Here is a 19,386-nt window from a genome sequence, read left to right as displayed (position 1 = left end):
GCACAATGTGCTGTGTCACCGAAAGCCTTTGAGCCTATGGCTGTCTAAAATACAGCAAGATAACATGGTTGGCCCTAATAGTTTCTATGAAGCCCATATCTGTAATGCGTTATGCCCACACTCATGATGATGACGATTATGATGATGACATTATGAGCAATTCTATGTGTTTATACACTACCGTTCAAAAGTTTGGGGTCACTTAGAAATGTCCTTGTTTTCGAAAGATGATGCTGACCTTCTAGGCAGAGTTGCAAAGAAAAAGCCATATCTCAGACTGCCCATTTTAATCTTTTATTTTTATTGGCCAGTCTGAGATATGGCTTTTTCTTTGCAACTCTGCCTAGAAGGTCAGCATCCCTGAGTCGCCTCTTCACTGTTGACGTTGAGACTGGTGTTTTGCGGGTACTGTTTATTGAATCTGCCAGTTGAGGACCTGTGAGGCGTCTTTTTCTCAAACTAGACACTCTAATGTATTTGTCCTCTTGCTCAGTTGTGCACCGGGGCCTCCCACTCCTCTTTCTATTCTGGTTAGAGTCAGTTTGCGCTGTTCTGTGAAGGGAGTAGTACACAGCGTTGTACGAGATCTTCAGTTTCTTGGCAATTTCTCGCATGGAACAGCCTTCATTTCTCAGAACAAGAATAGACTGCCGAGTTTCAGAAGAAAGTTATTTGTTTCTGGCCATTTTGAGCCTGTAATCGAACCCACAATTGCTGATGCTCCAGATACTCAACTAGTCTCAAGAAGGCCAGTTTTATTGCTTCTTCAAATCAGCACAACAGTTTTCAGCTGTGCTAACATAATTGCAAAAGGGTTTTCTAATGATCAATTAGCCTTTTAAAATTATAAACTTGGATTAGTAAACACAACGTGCCATTGGAACACAGGACTGATGGTTGCTGATAATGGGCCTCTGTACCCCTATGTAGATATTCCATTAAAAATCAGCCGTTTCCAGCTACAATAGCCATTTACAACATTAACAATGTCTACACTGTATTTCTGATCAATTTGATGTTATTTTAATGGACAAAGAAATTGCTTTTCTTTCGAAAACAAGGACATTTCTAAGTGACCCCAAACTTTTGAACGGTAGTGTATATAGTTAGAACTTAATATGAGTATGTTTATAGTGTTAAAGAGCTGAACTGTCACATGGGCTTTTGGAGCAGAGTGACTGCTTCCTGCAGAGAAATGTTCCTCCCACCTCACGCTCTCCATCTGCACCGTGCTGCTGAACACTCCCTGCCTGCCAAACCTAGCCATGGACTCAAATATACACACACGCACGCCCACACACACAAACAAGTGTGCAGGCGTACACACAGGCACAAACGCAGCACACACACACACACCCACAGCTTTACTCTACAGGTACCATCTCAGCCCTGGTGATCTCCTGTATACAATAGAGTGACAGAGATAGATCCACCTTGTGGTAGAGACCTTACGATTCCTTCCTAGTCATCTTTACTCTGCCGATCACATTGGCTCGGCAAGGCATACTCCAGGCATATTGTAGGCCTACTCAGAAACGGAGAAACAGGGATCTCTGCCCTGAGTCGTCTTTACTAGTGTCTCTCTCTGCCTCACTCTCCTCTGGTCTAGTTTTCAGCACAATTAAAATAACTTTACAGGATTGATTCTACAAACAACTCAGTAGCTATTCTGTAACACAATCCAAACATCCCGATGATGAAAAACATATCTCCAAATGTTAAGTGTCTATTATGGCTGCAATCAAACTGTAGTTTTCCATATGTACAAAATGTACATAAAACCTCTGACACTTTTGTTTGTGTAATGTGGTTCCATTACACTATGAGGTGGCTCGCAGAATCATTATGATTGGATGACAACCCTCATCTCATGGTCCATTCTCTGTTCAACAATGATTGTCATAAGGACTACTGAAATGCCACTGTCCATAGAGCAGCTATTAAACTGGGCGGTCAAAGACAGCAGTACAATACTACTACAGCCATCTGATAACATAGGTCAGGATAATATTCAGGATAGCAATATTATCATAGTGATACAATTGTTGAATATCAGTGATTATACCATTGTAACAATCACCTCCGGTCCTATATGGAAATGGAAGCTGCGGGTGGCATTAATAGTTAACACACACCCATCTTATCAAGTGTTGTGTTGAAGCACAAAGACATAGTAAAGGATATCTTCTTACCTTTGCCAAGTGGGAATTGATCCATTTTGTAAAGGTCCTCTTCTGTACGGCCTCTTGTTCATCTGGAATTGAAGTGGTACAGTACATGGTCAATACATGATGTCGCACAAGAAACAAACATCATTATGTTGTTCTCCACAGTCACATGTATTTATTTTCCAAGCTTTAGCACAGAATATTTAATATGTTTTCATTTTTGCCATGGAAAAAATATTGCAATACTGGTATCCTCCGGGCCCTACTAAAGATGCACACAAAACACCGTTAAAAACCATATATTTATAATACAATCACATACAGTGCATTCGGAAAGTATTCAGACCCCTTGACTTTTTCCACATTTTGTTACGTTACAGCCTTATTAAAATGGATTTAAAAAATATATATCCTCATCAGTCTATACACAATACCCCATAATGACTAAGCAAAAACTGGTTTTTAGACAGTTTTGCAAAAAAAAAAAGAAACAGAAATATGACATTTACATTAGTTTTCAGACCCTTTACTCAGTACTTTTGGCACCTTTGGCAGTGATTACAGCTTAGAGTCTTCTTGGGTATGACGCTACAACCTTGGCACACCTGTATTTGGGGAGTTTCTCCCATTCTTCTCTGCAGATCCTCTCAAGCTCTGTCAGGTTGGATTTGGGGTGTCGCTGCACAGCTATTTTCAGGTCTCTCTATAGAGATGTTTGATCGTCCGGGCCACTCAAGGACATTCAGAGACTTGTCCCGAAGCCATTCCTGCATTGTCTTGGCTGTGTGCTTAGGGTCGTTGTCCTGTTGGAAGGTGAACCTTCACCCCAGTCTGAGGTCCTGAGTGCTCTGGAGCAGGTTTTCATCAAGGATCTCTCTGTACTTTGCTCCATTCATCTTTCCCTCGATCCTGACTAGTCTCCCAGTCCCTGCCGCTGAAAAACATCCCCACAGCATGATGCTGCCACCACCATGCTTCACCGTAGAGATGGTGCCAGGTTTCCTCCAGACGTGATGCTTGGCATTCAGGCCAAAGAGTTCAATCTTGGTTTCATCAGACCAGGGAATCTTGTTTCTCATGGTCTGAGAGTCCTTTAGGTGAGCTGTCATGTGCCTTTTACTGAGGAGTGGCTTTCGTCTGGCCACTCTACCATAAAGGCCTGATTGGTGGAGTGCTGCAGAGATGGTTGTCCTTCTGGAACGTTCTCCCATCTCCACAGAGGAACTCTGTAGCTCTGTCAGAGTGACTATCGGGTTCTTGGTCACCTCCCTGACCAAGGCCCTTCTCCCCCGATTGCTCAGTTTGGCCGGGCGGCCAGCTCTAGGAAGAGTCTTGGTGCTTCCAAACTTTTTCCATTTAAGAATGATGGAGGCCACTGTGTTCTTGGGGACCTTCAATGCTAGCAAAACGGTCTGAATACTTATGTAAATAAGGTATTCGTTTTATTTTTTATACATTTGCTAACATTTCTACAAACCAGTTTTTGATTTGTCATTATGGGATATTGTGTGTAGATTGTTGAGGAAAAACATTTATTTAATCAATTTTAGAATAAGGTTGTAACGTAACAAAATATGGAAAAAGTCAAAGGGTCTTAATACTTTCCGAATGCACTGTATAATGATTAGATATTGACAGATAAAAGTCCCATCAAAGTAAGAGTCCTAAGTAGATCAGAGTATAAGCAGAGGAGATATCTGTTCACAGCTTCACACGTCTTGCAGACTCACTGCTCAGAGCCCAACCCACCAATAACAGCATGCATACTCTTTCAGGTCACCCCCAGCCTGCGCCTTTGTGGAGGGGTGGATAATATATGCAGACAGACTCTGTGCCTCATGCATAATGCATTTCTGCTTTCACACTACACAAAACATCTGTCGCTATCATAGAAGAAAAGGGTGACTTGCATTGCACAGTGTTTGTAGTGCACTGAACACATACAGTGACATGTGCATTTGTGTCAGTAGGTTGAGGAATACTGCACACACACAGTGGCCATTTTTAAACATCCGCACTTAAAGTATACTCTCTGGTCTCGTGATGCTGGAGAACAGGGCTATGCTAACACTAGATAGCCTCCACCGAGAGCAAAGAACCCATATTAACCCAAAGGCATATAGTATAATCTAAAGGAGCATCAGTGATGCACATGCAGGGATGCCCAGTGAAGCATACAACAAACATAGTGCTTCATCTGGTTTACCTAGCTACACCAAAGCCTCAGTAAACTCCTTGTTATTTATGCACTAACTAAATCCTCCTCCATATGCCTTACATCCATAGTGCCGTTGTGTCAGTATATTTCTGGTTCATGCATCTGGTTCACCTCCATATAAACCACAATCCAAGCTTGGTTCCTTGTTATTTTCCATATGCATTAACTAAATCATCCACTAAGGATGAGAGGGTGGGATGCAGTGAGAGATGATGATCTATAGAAATCACTGCTGCTGGCCTACTTACCGCGGAGATACTGAAAGAATCCCGTCACCAGGTTGAGAGAAGAGGTCTTTTTGACAGCTACATCCTTATAGTGAGCCATTATCCACACACTCTCCGTTGCCCCTATGCCCTTCACATTGTACGCTTGTTGTGAGCCTCTGTATGTCTGTCTGTCTGTGGGAGTAGAAGATGACAGTCCATCCACAGTGGAAAAAGAGACAGAGGAAAGAGGGAAAAAACAGAGCTGTTCCTTTCCCTTTTATTTCAGGCGGCAGGAAGCAAAACAGGTCTGGGCTGCCTCAGCCTGGTTGGTCGCTTGTTTCCCCGGTGACAACACAGAGCTGAGCTGATGGGGGCTGCCTGACTGCTGCAGGGACACAGCCTCAATCCCTTCCTCCCCCGACACCCCGACACACACCCCTCACACACACACACACCGACCAAACACACAGAGACCAGTGGAAACCCCTCTAATAGAGACAGATATGTACAATCTTTCCCATCCTTCCCTCCTCTTCCTGTTATTCTCCCAAAATCCAGAAGAGCTATGCTTGTGTTGTGTGGATGTGATATGTGGTGTGTGTGATGTGTGCACAGACCAGCCCCCGCTGCATTGTCTGCCTCCCTGCCTCCCAGTAGCCCTGCCTCCCTCCCACAGCAGCATCCGGCTGAGACAGGAGCAGGGGGGATCAGCCTGGAGTTCTGCTCAACCAATCAGCACAAGGGAAGGCAGTGATGTCACAGGCTGCCATGGCTGCTTTATCTCCTATTCAAGCAGGGTGTGTGTGTATGTGGGTGGGTGTGTGTGTGTGTGTAGTGGGAGGGTGTGTGTGTGGGGGGGAGGTGTATGTGTGCGTGTGTGTGTGTGTGTGTGTGTGTGTGTGTGTGTGTGTGTGTGTGCGTGCGTGCGTGCATGTGTGTGTGTGTTTTCATGTTTTCTGGATACAAGATTTAGATCTAATCTGCTGTAACTGTAACTATAATTATGTGGGACACTCAAACAAAGGAGTACTGTGTTTTATGCACTATTAATAATAACAATAAATGTGTGGCCAGCACAATGTTAGCAGTTCAGTTTGATCAAATTATATACAGTATTACACTAAAGTCTTCTAAGATTGAATTATATCAATGATATATATATTACATTAGCTTCCCTCCCACAAAGACCAGAATAGTATTAAGAATATGCTACAATAGCCCAGCATGGGGCAACAGTTCTAAATAATTGATTTCATAGCTGGTAGATGGCATCAGCCACCTGCTCTCTGACTGTCAGGGCTATTGTTGTGAGACCAAACTAGATACAGTACCATAGGACTCCCCTAGGGCTTCCCCCACAGGCAATCAAGTAAATGAATGCTCTCTGTTGAATAACAGTACCTCAAAACGAGCCTACGATTGTCATTCTACAATGTGAAGGCAATAGTTATTAACTATTTTTATCTGTAACTTGTTTTATTCGAGTTCAGAATATTATTTCTTATTTTAGGTTCAAATGTTCTCTTGAACTCTTCAATTCTCGTTTACCCTTCTTACATTGTGCAGTCCTCATGCCTGCAGAATGAATTTTCATGTGGGGACAATAAAATTGGAATTGATTGAATTGTAGGGGTATTTGATAGCTCCTGCCTGAATTTATGTGAATACAGTTATTGTCTCCCTCTCCCAGACGCCCACTTTATGACATAGCTGGAGAAGTCTCAATAAGCCTATTGTCTGACTGACTGTGGAGAGAAACATTGGACAAGAAACCAGTGACAGGACAACACACATCTGAGTCCCTTTAATAATGGATACCATTTTTATGTCTCTGTGTCCAGTACGAAGGAAGTAAGAGGTAGTTTCGCAAGCTAGTAGATACCCATAGACTTCCAGTTATTGCGCTAACGCTAGTTAGCATTGGCTCGCGAAACTACATCTAACTTCCTTCATACTGAAAACAGAGACATTCATTGCCAAAATCCCAAAGTATCTCTTTAAAAAACCCTCAACAATGTTAAAAATACTTACAGTAATCTATCCTAAAGAGTTAGCAGCAATTCACTTTTGTTTGGGGAAAAAAGTCTAAATCGACTACCATAACTTGTCCATCCTATGAGTCGTCACTAATGTCAGGCACTAATGTTGGGCGATTAGGCCTGGCTCACAGTCGGCATTCCAATTCATCCCAAAGGTGTTCGATGGGATGAGGTCAGGGATCTTTGCAGGTCAGTCAAGTTCTTCCACACCGATCTCGACAAACCATTTCTGTATGGACCTCGCTTTGTGCACGGGGGCATTGTCATGCTGCAACAGGAAAGGGCCTTCCCCAAACTGTTGCCACAAAGTTGGAAGCACAGAATCGTCTAGAATGTCATTGTATGCTGTGGCGTTAAGATTTCCCTTCACTGGAACTAAGGGGCCTAGCCCAAACAATGAAAAACAGCCACAAACCATTATTCCTCATCTACCAAACTTTACAGTTGGCAGTATGCATTGGGCCAGGTAGCGTTCTCCTGGCAACCACCAAACCCAGATTTGTCCGTCGGACTGCCAGATGGTGAAGCGTGATTAATGACTCCAAAGAACGCGTTTCCACTGCTCCAGAGTCCAATGGCGGCGAGCTTTACAACCCTCTAACCGACGCTTGGCATTGCGCATGGTGATCTTTGGCTTGTGTGCGGCTGCTCGGCCATGGAAACCCATTTCATGAAGTTCCAGACGAACAGTTCTGGTGCTGACGTTGCTTCCAGAGGCAGTTTGGAACTCGGTAGTGAGTGTTACAACCGAGGACAGCCAATTTTTACGCGCTTCAGCACTCGGCAGTCCCGTTCTGTGAGCTTATGTGGCCTACAACTTCGCAGCTGAGCCATTGTTGTTCCTAGACTTTTCCACTTCACAATAACAGCACTTACAGTTGACCGGGGCAGCTCTAGCAGATCAGAAATTTGACAAACGGACTTGTTGGAAAGGTTGCATCCTATGACGGTGCCACGTTGAATGTCACTGAGCTCTTCAGTAAGCCATTCCACTGCCAATGTTTGTCTATGGAGATTTCATGGCTGTGTGCTCGATTGTATACACCTGTAAGCAACGGGTGTGGCTGAAATAGCCGAATCCACTCATTTGAAGGGGTGTCCACATACTTTTGTATATATAGTGTATTATTGAGCCTATATGGTTCATCCTTCAGCTAGTACACTATGTTGTTAGACACTAAAAAGAGAGCATAAAGACAAAGGGGAAACTCAGTGACATTAGGGCAAAATGGTGTGTCCAAAGTCTACTTTTGTATATAAAATGTATCTAGGACCAGGCTATTACAGCCCCACCTTCCTGAATAAAACAACACAATAGAATGAATATAGTTTAGTACATGGTAGCTTGTCATATGCAGCACAGAAAGGCCTTTATTCTTTCAGGACCACAGCAGCTATTCTTCTAAAAGCTTTTTTCTGACAGACTATATATACACTAAACTAGTTCTCGTCACACCATTTCAGTACTACAGTACAGGACCCTGTTAGTCAGGCAGTCCTGACTGAAAAAGCTTTTAAAGTAAAAATAGAACAAAAAAGTACATGCATTGCATGTTGCAGGTATTGTGGGCGGAAAACTCATACGGTTTCTCTGAATAAACTGTACCATAATCTAGTGTATGGAGGAGCTGTCCGGTCCTGAACTCAGAGGAGGGAGTTATTGTGCTATTTTTGTTTAGGGGAATCAGCAGGCTTATGCTGTACAGGACTATTCTAAACCATGACAATATCTACTGGGTATGTATGAAACAAAGTATGAAAAATGTATGCACTCACTAACTGTAAGTCGCTCCGGATAAGAGCGTCTGCTAAATGACAAAAATGTAAAAAATGTATCTGCTATCAGTTCACTTACAGCCGGTCTCGTTTTTTCCAGTATTATATATTAGACGATTCATTCAATTTAGTTTGCCGTACGGTAGGTAAGCCCTACAATAGGGATGTAACCTAAATGGCATTGAAGGGGATAGACCCAGGAGCAAACACAAATACCATCAACCCCAGAGTAGAAGTCATTTACATGAGTGATGTAGCACTTAAAGCAATCTTAGGACATGATGATACCTTTGGCAAGAAGCACGCTGTAGTGTAGTTCGGCTCCAGAGGTTTCTGCGGGTCACCAGGGACCACTGTAAAACCCCACTCACTCTGTTGCTCCATTTAGCTGAGAGCAACAGTAATTTGTAGTCCTGACAAGCATAGAATAATGATATAGGGCTATAGGGCTTGGAATGATTCTGCACTTGGACCTCAACCAGTCAAGTTTGATAAGACAACGTCTGAATTTGCACACGAAACAGTGACATCTGGTGCTTGGCTTTACAATGACAGAAAATAAGTAAATACATGTATTGCAATGATTTATGTGTGTGGGGGTGAGAGGGAGAGAGAGAGAGGGGGTGGGGGGGGGGGGGGGGGGGGGGGGGGGTCAGCTGTAAGAGCTGCCTCCTCCTCTATCTCCCAGACAGTGTCAGCAGCAGCTGCCAGGTACTCTCAGGGCAGAGCTCACAGGCTCAATGATCTACAGCTTACGGTTTACAGCTTACAGATTGATATGATCTCATGTATGGAGACAGAGAGAATAATCACCACTCTCTCACATCTATAGAGGAGATGTGAGCCTATCAGTGGAGGCTGGTGGGAGGAGCTATAGGAGGACGGGCTCATTGTAAGGGCTGGAATGTAATAAATGGAACAGAGTCAAACGTGGTTTCCATATGTTTGATACCGTTCCATTTATTACATTCCAGCCATTACAATGAGCCTGTCCTACTATAGCTACTCCCACCAGCCTCCTATGGAGCCTATATATCCTGCCTATAGCCTGCAAATGTATTAATGAATGAAAATGAATGAAACACAAGACATGTCTAGTCAGAAAGGGCAACTGAGCTCTATATAGAGCCATTTAACATACAAATGTCACAAATCCTCAGAGCAAACTGCATCCGACGTGTTTGTGCTATGCTGATTGTGAGAGGCCAGAATGAAGTCTGGTGGGTGGGTTCTCTCTCTATGCTTTATCACTGTGGTTCCTGTAAGGGAGGGTAGTGATCACACGCGACATCCCCACCACAAACCCTTCACTGGCAGTGTTTCATCACATCCACCTTAGACCACCATCCCCAGACATAAAAGGGGAAACCACCATGGCTCAGTCAGTCATGTCATTCTGAACGCAAGAGCATCTGGGGTGGGCTGGGCCAGTCATGCACACCACTCTACTCTCTGGTCTCTCCTGGCAGTAAAATACACATCAGTGGTAACCTGAGAGTCACCATCCATCCGAATGAGGCGAGGATCTGTTGGCCTGGGTGGATTCCATGGTGCTCTAGTCTAATGTTATGCAATGGTTCTGCTAAATGTTTGGATTATATGACATGGACAGCACTGTCTATGAATGTTCAATTTCAATACTTAGTCATTAACCATGCGCAAACTTGTTTCGGCCAAAGGCAGGCAGCCTCTCTCAGTGTGTAAATGGTATACAGAGTCCCAATGTCTGAGGCCAAATGTTTCCCAAGGGCAAGTGACAGAGAATTTATGTTGACTCTCAGGAAGCACTAATTAATTACCAAGCCTGCAGTTGGGCAGACTACAGGATAAATCTGGGTATAATTTCACATGGTGCTGTAGCATAGCGTACTAGACTTGCTTCCAGTCGAAGAGCCCAGTGGCCAACCAAAAAACGTCTGTCAGGGAGAGAATTACGTAAATCATCATCAAGATGAGACCATTCAATCCGTCAGTACCCCAACAGCCTGACAGAAGGTGGTAACTTTCTTCACAGGATATCTCCTTTTTGTGACAGGTCGTTGTGTTCCCTGTAAGTTCTGGGTTGTGTTCATAAGGCACCAAACGAAAGAAAACAGACAAACAGAGAAGGAGTACCTGGACGTTTTCTGTTGCATGACCTAATGAACTAGCTACTTCTCCTTTGGTCTCCACAATGCACAACACCAACCTGAAGACTACCATTATGTTGATCTGTTACAGATGTGGCCTATCTACCTACAGAATACCTCTTTCTTTCAGCCACAAGCTATGGAAACTCAGTAACCTCACCTACTGGTAGAGCTGGGTACTTTCTGTACAGTCATCGAATGGGGGCCCTTTCCAGCTTTAGAATGAATCCCAAATGGCACCCTATTACCTACGTGGTGCACTACATTTGACCAAGGCCCATAAGGCTCTGACCAAAAGTAGTGCAATATATAGGATATAGACTGCCATTTGGGACACAGACTTGGTTGTGATTGAGGGAAGAAGAATGTCAGCAATGCAGTAGCTTATTAGGAAGTAGCCAATTAGGTGTTTAAAACAAATATTAGGGGGTAAAATATTATGAATGGAAATTTCAGGGAAAGAGGAAGGATAGAGAACTGCCTCTTGTGTCACTTCTGTAAATGTAGCCTACATTAATAGGCTTTTCTTCACTGTTGAGTTTACCTGTCAAGCACTCAAACATGCAGCTGGATGTCAAACATACAGTATAGCCATACACACTAGATTGTCATTGACTAAGCGTAGGAAGCTTTGCCTTGCACTGACATTGAGCCAGGTTAGCACATGCCCACTTCAAGCCTGGACATGCCTAAGCAAAAGGTTTGAGAGTAAGGTTTCAAACACAAACACAAACACACAGGCATACACTGGCACTCAAACATGCACGCTCACACACACACACACGCACAGAGAAAGGTTTTACAACTATAGATAGCCTTTATTATTCCCATGTTCAGTCAACATCACATCTTTCTCAAAGACTATACTTTATTCACTAAAATGAATTAATAAAAATACCAAACTTTGCACTTTACATCTCACGACCTATACAATTCAGACACTGTTCTGCTATGTATAGTTTAAGAGAGCATCTCCACCTCAAAAATGTCATGATGATTAACTCTTGAACGTTGTGGCAAAATTTAGATTTCCGCCTAAATAGACATGCCCAAAAGTAATTATTTTTCACGAGATGACCATAAACAACTAGTAATGCTGCATAGTTCTAGAAAGGTCTGGAACTCACCTTTCTGGTAAAATTATTTATAAATTGCTGAGGTGTACTCACGTTTGAGGACACAAGCTCAAGTACATAGTACAAATATTATGAAAATTTAAAAAATCATATATATTTTTCCTATTCAACAAAAGTGGGAGAATGATAACTGAACTTTAAATATATGAACAATCAAATTATAAATGACTTACTATAAGATTTCACCTTTCTTATAACTGTAAAATAAATATGATAATATTTAGTGACAGTACAAATTTGGCCCCATTTCATTTAACTGACGACAGAGTATTTTCTGCCAAGCCTCCTCTGAGCAACGCAGAGACACCATTCGAATGTCTGCAGACTCGTTACAACTTCAGCTTTATGCACAAAGTGATTTAGTCCCTCTGTGTTTCAATTCTATAAAATTATTTTGTATTTTGTCATGTTGAGAGCTCTAAATACGGCTGAAAATATCACAGCGAGATGAAACCATGACTGCTGGAGGAAGAGGAATCCTCACTCAGAGGAAGAGGAAATCTTTGACTGGATAGGCCAGAAACCTGTGAAACCTGACACTTCAAGTCAGCTCCGCTGACAGTGTGGTAGCGGAAATCAGACAGATGTGGCTTTCTGGCATTATAAGGCACTGGACCCTGCGAAGTTCACAGAGTGCTTGGTACACCAACATGTCCAGAACCGCTCAAAGTCCCCTAAATCGTGCACTTAACCTCTAAGAGAAGATACAGTCCACTAAAATGGCAGGTGTTCTGGACTATTGGCACTCATTGTTTCTCACAATTAAAGGGATACTTCAAGATTTTGGCAATGAGCATGCTAGCAGATACCCATAGACTTCCAGTCATTGCTTTAATGCTAGTTAGCATTGGCTCGCAAAACTACTAACTTCCTTCATACTGGACACAGAGACATATAAATGATATCCACTAGTTCATCTGACTCTGGGGAAGAAAATTCCGAAGTATCCCTTTAAATCCACACTCACTGTTCAAATTTGACATAGATTAGAAAAAGCTCAAGTTTAACGAACAGGAAAACATCCTCCCAAAGAGCAGAAAGTTAGTTATCGGGCAGCAGTGGCACAACCACACACGTCTCATAACAGAGTAACTATGGTAAAGCACTACACACACACACACAATAAATAGACATAGACATGGGCAGAAGTGGTACAACCACACACAGATATTTTATAACACAGTAACTATGGTAATGAGCTACACACACACACACACACACACACACACACACACACACACCCTGCTGAATCTATCAGTGACAAAACAAACACAAGTGAAGGTGCAGGTTACAAGCTCAAATTCGTTCCCAATTTGCTCCCAAACCCCTTTCCCTTGACCCTAACCCCTTTGATGTTTGCAGACCTGTCAGTTCCAACATTACACTGCTTTTCACCCTTCGGATCTGCAAACATGGACAGGTTGGGCCCAAGTAGAAGGGGTAGAGAGAGAATTGGGACTACAGAGACTCTCAATTCAAGGATGGATTTAGAATTTCTATGGGCAAACGTCCCACAGGTGAAGGTTCAAGTTACAAGCTAAAAATGTAGACTCTCAATTCAGGGATGGCCCCTATCAGGGGATGGTGGTGATGACCTGATGCCCTTGCAACAGGAGGGTAACACCAACAGAGAGACTTCCTGTATTGATCTGACCCCTTTCCAAGGACAGACAGGAATGGTATCAGGTTTTACCCATGTCCAGCACACTGACAGTGGATTTGTTACAGACTTTGGGTTGGGCCACTGACTTCCATTTCAGGGAACATATAAATTAATCATTTTAGGACTGGCTATGATACAGGGAGTACACCAATGGTACCGTATGCACCATCCGACACAGTGGGGATGAGTCGAGAGAGTGACACCAATGCCTGGATTCCAGACACAGATCAAGCCTGTTCTTAGACTAAATTGGACTTTAAAGCAAGAATGCTTGTGCCCATTTGGTTGTAAATCCTCATTTATAATTTTTACAGTTGTCACGACTTCCGCCGAGGCTGCCTCCCATCCTTGTTCGGGCAGGTTTCGGCGTTCGTCGTCACAGGCTTACTAGCTACTGCCGATCCCATTCTCATCACTCCACTTGTCATGTCTGGTCTTGTCAATCACACACACCTGGTGCTCATTTCCCTAATTAGTATTTGTATAAGTGTTCCCTCTGTTCCCCTTGTCTTTGTGAGTGATTGTTTCATTGTGAGAGCAGGTAGCTCGGTTGAGCTATTCATCCATTTGTTATTGCCATGGTGGAATATTTCCCTTGTGATAGTTTCGTTTTGACGCGGGGTGTGTTTTATTTATGTAAACGGAATAAACTCTGGACTTCTGTGTTTTACCTCCTGTGCCTGACTCCTTCATTCACACCTCGTCACAGAATCACTCACCCGCTGAATGGAGTCAGTAGGAGAAGACCGCATGCCTGGAGTTGTGGCAAGTGTCCAGGAGCATTCCTCAATGCTGGCCAGCTTGGGGGAAGCTATGGATCGGGTTCTTCAGGTAGTACAATGCCTGGAGAGGAAAGGACCCGATCTATCGAGACCAGCTGGTCAACCGGATCCAGCCACCTACACCCCAGCCCCTGGAGGGATCCAGATATCCCGGCCACCGGCGTTTGATGGGACGGCAGCGCGATGTAAGGGATTTCTGCTCCAACTAGAGCTGTATTTCTCCAGCATCAGGCTGGCGCCACTGGAGCGGGAGAAGGTATAAGGCTCGTTTCCTGACTTTGTGGGAGAGCCCTGGAGTGGGCCAACGCGGTGTGGAACGAGGGAGGTGCCGCGTTGGAGGACTACGGGGAGTTTGCTCGCCTCTTTCAGGCCGTTTTCGATCACCCTCAGGCGGGCGAATGACTGGTCCATCTGAGGCAGGGGACGAGGACCGTACAGGACTACGCGCTGGAGTTCCGGACGCTGGCAGCGGGGTCCGGGTGGAACGAGCGGGCCCTGATCGACCATTTCCGGTGCCACCTAAGGGAGGACGTCCGACGGGAGCTAGCCTGCCGTGATGCCATGCTATCGTTCTCCCAACTGGTGGACATGGCCATCTGGCTGGACAATCTGCTAGCAGCCAGAGGACGTCCTGGTAGGGGTCTGCCGTTCTCACTCCGGACGACTCTGACCCCGAGCAGATGGAGCTGGGGGGAGCCGCCGGTCGAGAGAGCGCAGGAGGACAGCGACAGTGCCACTCTGGTGGCACGAAGGGACAATCCACCTCACGTCGCAGTCAACGTTCCTTTGGGTCTGGAGGCGGTAGGCAGGGTACTCACGCATCACCCCAGGTAACAAACAACCAAACTTCTTCAGGGCCCTTTGCGGCGCACTGTACCTTATCTATCTCCTTTCCCGATCACCTGGTAGTTTCCCAGTGTAAGGCGCTAGTTGATTCAGGCACAGCTGGGAACTTTATGGACAGGGCATTTCGCACGCCGTCAAGGCATTTAATTGGTTCCCCTATCCATTCCACTCCCCATCAGAGCACTTGATAGTCAACCATTAGGGTCTGGGTTGGTTAAGGAGGTTACTGTACCAGTCACCATGATTACACAGGAAACGCATGTTGGGCAGATCACTTTTTTGATTATTGAGTCTCCTGCTTACCCTGTAGTCTTAGGTATTCCGTGGTTAGCCCTTCACAACCCCAATTTTTCATGGCCGCAGAGGGTTCTTACAGGGTGGTCGCGTGAGTGTCCGGGTAGGTGTCTAGGTGTTTCCGTTGGTGCGACCACGGTGGAAAGTCCAGACGGTACTCCCACCGTGCGCATTCCCCCCAAATACCATGATCAGGCGTTCGCGTTTTCCAAGATGCAAGCGACTAAATTACAACCTCATCGGGAGGGGGATTGCGCGATAAACCTTCGGGTAGACGCTGTACCTCCCAGGAGTCATGTGTATCCCCTGTCGCAGGCTGAAACGGAGGCTATGGAAACATACGTCCCTGAGTCCCTGCGCCAGGGGTACATACGTCCCTCCACTTCACCTGCTTCCTCGAGTTTCTTCTTTGTGAAGAAGAAAGATGGTGGTTTACGCCCGTGCATTGATTATCGACCACTGAATAAGGGGACGGTACGATTTAGTTATCCTCTTCCCCTCATTCCTTCAGTGATTGAGTCAATGCATGGGGCCCATTTTTTCACCAAATTAGACCTCAGGAGTGCCTACAACCTGGTGCGTATTCGGGAAGGGAATGGGTGGAAAAACAGCATTCAGCACAACCTCGGGGCATTATGAATACCTGGTGATGCCCTACGGTTTGATGAATGCGCCATCCGTTTTCCAGTCCTTTGTGAACAAGGTGTTTCGGGACATGCTTGGTCGCGGTGTGGTGGTCTACATCGATGACATCCTGGTGTATTCCGCTACGCGTGCCGAGCATGTGTCCCTGGTTCGCAAGGTACTGGTCCGACTGCTGGAGAATGATCTTTATGCCAAGGCAGAAAAGTGTGAGTTTTTCCAGCAGTCAATCTCCTTCCTCGGATACCGCATTACTCCCACAGGTGTGGAGATGGAGGGAGATGGCATTTCAGCCGTGCGTAATTGGCCGACTCCAACCACGGTGAAGGAGGTGCAGCGCTTCCTTGGCTTTGCCAACTACTATCTGAGGTTTATTCGGGGCTTTGGCAAGGTCGCAGCTCCCATTACATCTGCTCACCTCAGCCCCGGTACTGGCTCACCCCGATTCATCACTACCGTTCGTAGTGGAGGTGGATGCGTCTGAGGTAGGGATAGGCGCTGTCTTATCCCAACGCTCGGGCACACCACCCAAGTTTCGCCCCTGTGCCTTCTTTTCGAAGAAGCTCAGCTCAGCGGAGCAGAACTACGGCGTTGGTGATCGGGAGCTGCTGGCTGTTTTCCGAGCTTTGACGTGTGGAGGCATTGGCTCGAAGGGGCGAAACACCCTTTCCTCGTCTGGACAGACCACCGTAACCTGGAGTACATTCGGGCAGCGAGGAGGCTGAATCCTCACCAGGCCAGGTGGGCCCTCTTCTTCACCCGGTTTAATTTCACACTCTCATACATTCCGGGTACGAAGAACGTGAAGGCAGACGCACTGTCTCGGCTGTATGACACAGAGGAGAGGCCCAGAGACAACACCCCCATACTCCCGGCCTCATGCATTGTGGCGCCGGTAGTATGGGCGATGGACGCAGATATAGCGCAGGCATTACGCACAGATCCATCTCCACCGCAGTGTCCAGCTGGGCTGCAGTACGTGCCTGCGCTTATCTGTGATCGTCTGATCTACTGGGCACACACAACACCTTCCTCTGGTCATCCAGGTATCGATCGTACAATGCGCTGCCTGACCGAGAAATACTGGTGGCCTACCTTGGCTAAGGACGTGAGGGTGTATGTTTCCTCCTGCTCAGTGTGCGCCCAGAGTAAGGCACCTAGGCACCTCCCAGCGGGTAAGCTACAACCTTTACCAGTTCCACAACGACCATGGTCTCACCTTAGTATTGATTTTCTTACTGATTTTCCCCTCTCCCAAGCTAACACCACTATCCTGGTCGTTGTGGATCGCTTTTCGAAGTCCTGCCGCCTCCTTCCTCTGCCCGGTCTCCCCATGGCCCTACAAACTGCAGAGGCTCTGTTTACTCACGTCTTCCTGCACTACGGGGTACCAGAGGATATAATGTCCGACCGAGGTCCCCAGTTCATGTCTAGAGTCTGGAAGGCGTTCATGGAACGTCTGGGGGTCTCGGTCAGCCTGACCTCTGGATTTCACCCCGAGAGTAATGGGCAGGTGGAAAGGGTGAATCAAGATGTGGGTAGGTTCCTGCGGACCAACTGTCAGGACCGGCCGGGGGAGTGGTCGGTGTTCCTGCCATGGGCAGAATACGCTCAGAACACTCTCCGCCACTAACCTAACACCCTTCCAATGTGTTTTGGGTTACCAACCGGTCCTGGCACTGTGGCACCAGAGCCAGACTGAGGCTCATGCGGTGGATGACTGGTTTCGGCGTGGAGGAGACTTGGAACGCTGCCCACGTTCGCCTCCAGCGCGCTGTGCGTCGTCAGAAGGCGAACTGCCCTGCCGGAAGCTGAGCCCGTGGTTTGTGGGGCCGTTTAAAGTCCTGAGGAGGATAAACGAGGTTACATACAGGTTGTTACTCCCCCCTGATTACCATATTAACCCCTCGTTTCATGTGTCTCTCCTCAGGCCGGTGGTAGCTGGTCCGCTCCAGGAGTCTGAGGTGCGGGAGGTTCCTCCACCTCCTCTGGACATCGAGGGGGCCCCGGCGTACTCGGTCCGTTCCATACTGGATTCGAGGCGTCGGGTGGGGGGCCTTCAGTATCTCGTGGAGTGGGAGGGGTACGATCCGGAGGAACGGTGCTGGGTCCCAAGGAGGGACATCCTCGATCCCTCCCTGTTGAGGGATTTCCACCGTCACCATCCGACTCGCCCTGCTCTGTGTCCTCCTGGCCGGGGTCGGCGCACTGCTGGAGCCCTCCTTGTTCGGGCAGGTTTCGGCATTCGTCGTCACCGGCTTATTAGCTACTGTCGATCCCATTCTCATCACTCCACTTGTCATGTCTGGTCTTGTCAATCACAGACACCTGGTGCTCATTTCCCTAATTAGTATGTGTATAAGTGTTCCCTCTGTTCCCCTTGTCTTTGTGAGTGATTGTTTCATTGTGAGAGCGAGTAGCTCGTACTCTTCCATTTGTTAGTGCGTTTTATTTATGTAAACGGAATAAACTCTGGACTTAGGTGTTTTACCTCCTGCGCCTGACTCCTTCATTCACACCTCGTCACAACAGTACTAGACTCTGCGGTACAGAAATAGCTCATCCCATTTCTGTGTTTGTGGAATCACACTTTCAGTCCTTTTCTAAAACTGAATTGGGTCGTTCCACCAAATGAGTAACTTTTGCGTCCCTTTGATATTTTAAGTAGAAATTGTGCACCAATATTGCATTTTAAAAGCCTGTTCTATTGAATGAAGTGCCCTTTAATATAGACCACATGGAGCATTCAATACATATTTTTAATATTAATAAAGACTTGCTAAAGTGCCAAAATTCAGTATTGGTGACTTCTATTTGTGAATTCAGTATCTGTGACTTCTAGGAAGATTTTAACCCACTTAACCCTAACATTTCTCCAAGTTTTTAACATCATGTTTAATCCATGTTTTAATAATGAAAATGTAAAAAAGTATTATAATAATAATAATTGAATCTCTTGAGATGGGAAAACATGTTTTTTATTAAGTTGAACAGCTGCTATTTATGTCAGAATTATAAAAAATATATACATATATATATGAAGTTACAATACCCAAAAGGTACTAATTTGGTGGAATAACCCAATTAGGCCTACTCTTGAGTCATGTCATACCTGACCTAAAATAACTAGCACCCAAGCATATGCCAACCACAAAGTAACAACAAAGCAAAGTCCTGAAAACTGTGTTTAATGCTGATCATTAAGTTCAGATAGTAAAGACAAATAGATAGCTATGAAGCTTCATTGCAGCAAGCATTGGACTCCATGGCAACCAAAGTGTGAAATGCCTGAGGACCTTATCTCTGACACTTCTCCAAATAGCATTGCTCTACTTCTAGAAAACAAGACAGTGACTAAGAAGAACATATTTTTATACATACTGAGGTAGTGTCATTAACATTTTGTTTGGTTTAGAGCAAACAGGAAATTGTGTTTTATATCAATGGCACCAACCAGAGCTGTGTAGTATATGGCTCTGGCACA

General features: G+C 45.5%; 1 protein-coding gene across 2 annotated transcripts in view; it reads right to left on the bottom strand.

Annotated features, from left to right (window-relative positions):
• The window catches only part of syne1b (spectrin repeat containing, nuclear envelope 1b), a gene marked incomplete at its 5' end in the record, with an annotated part of 150,074 nt that overhangs the window by 129,699 nt on the left and 989 nt on the right, over positions 1-19,386 (bottom strand). Inside the window, 2 exons of one of the 2 annotated variants that reach the window (XM_084182195.1) lie at positions 2,193-2,254; positions 4,635-4,713. In XM_084182195.1, coding sequence (XP_084038321.1) covers positions 2,193-2,254; positions 4,635-4,713 — 141 coding nt within the window. Of the gene's footprint in view, positions 1-2,192; positions 2,255-4,634; positions 4,714-19,386 lie in introns of those variants that run through there. The other variant, XM_084182196.1, reaches the window with a different exon arrangement.

This window comes from Coregonus lavaretus (genome assembly GCF_964263955.1).
Source record: "Coregonus lavaretus genome assembly, chromosome: 18".
Classification (NCBI taxonomy): domain Eukaryota; kingdom Metazoa; phylum Chordata; class Actinopteri; order Salmoniformes; family Salmonidae; genus Coregonus; species Coregonus lavaretus.
Note: the sequence above shows the minus strand (reverse complement) of the source record. Positions and strands in the feature narration are given on the sequence as shown.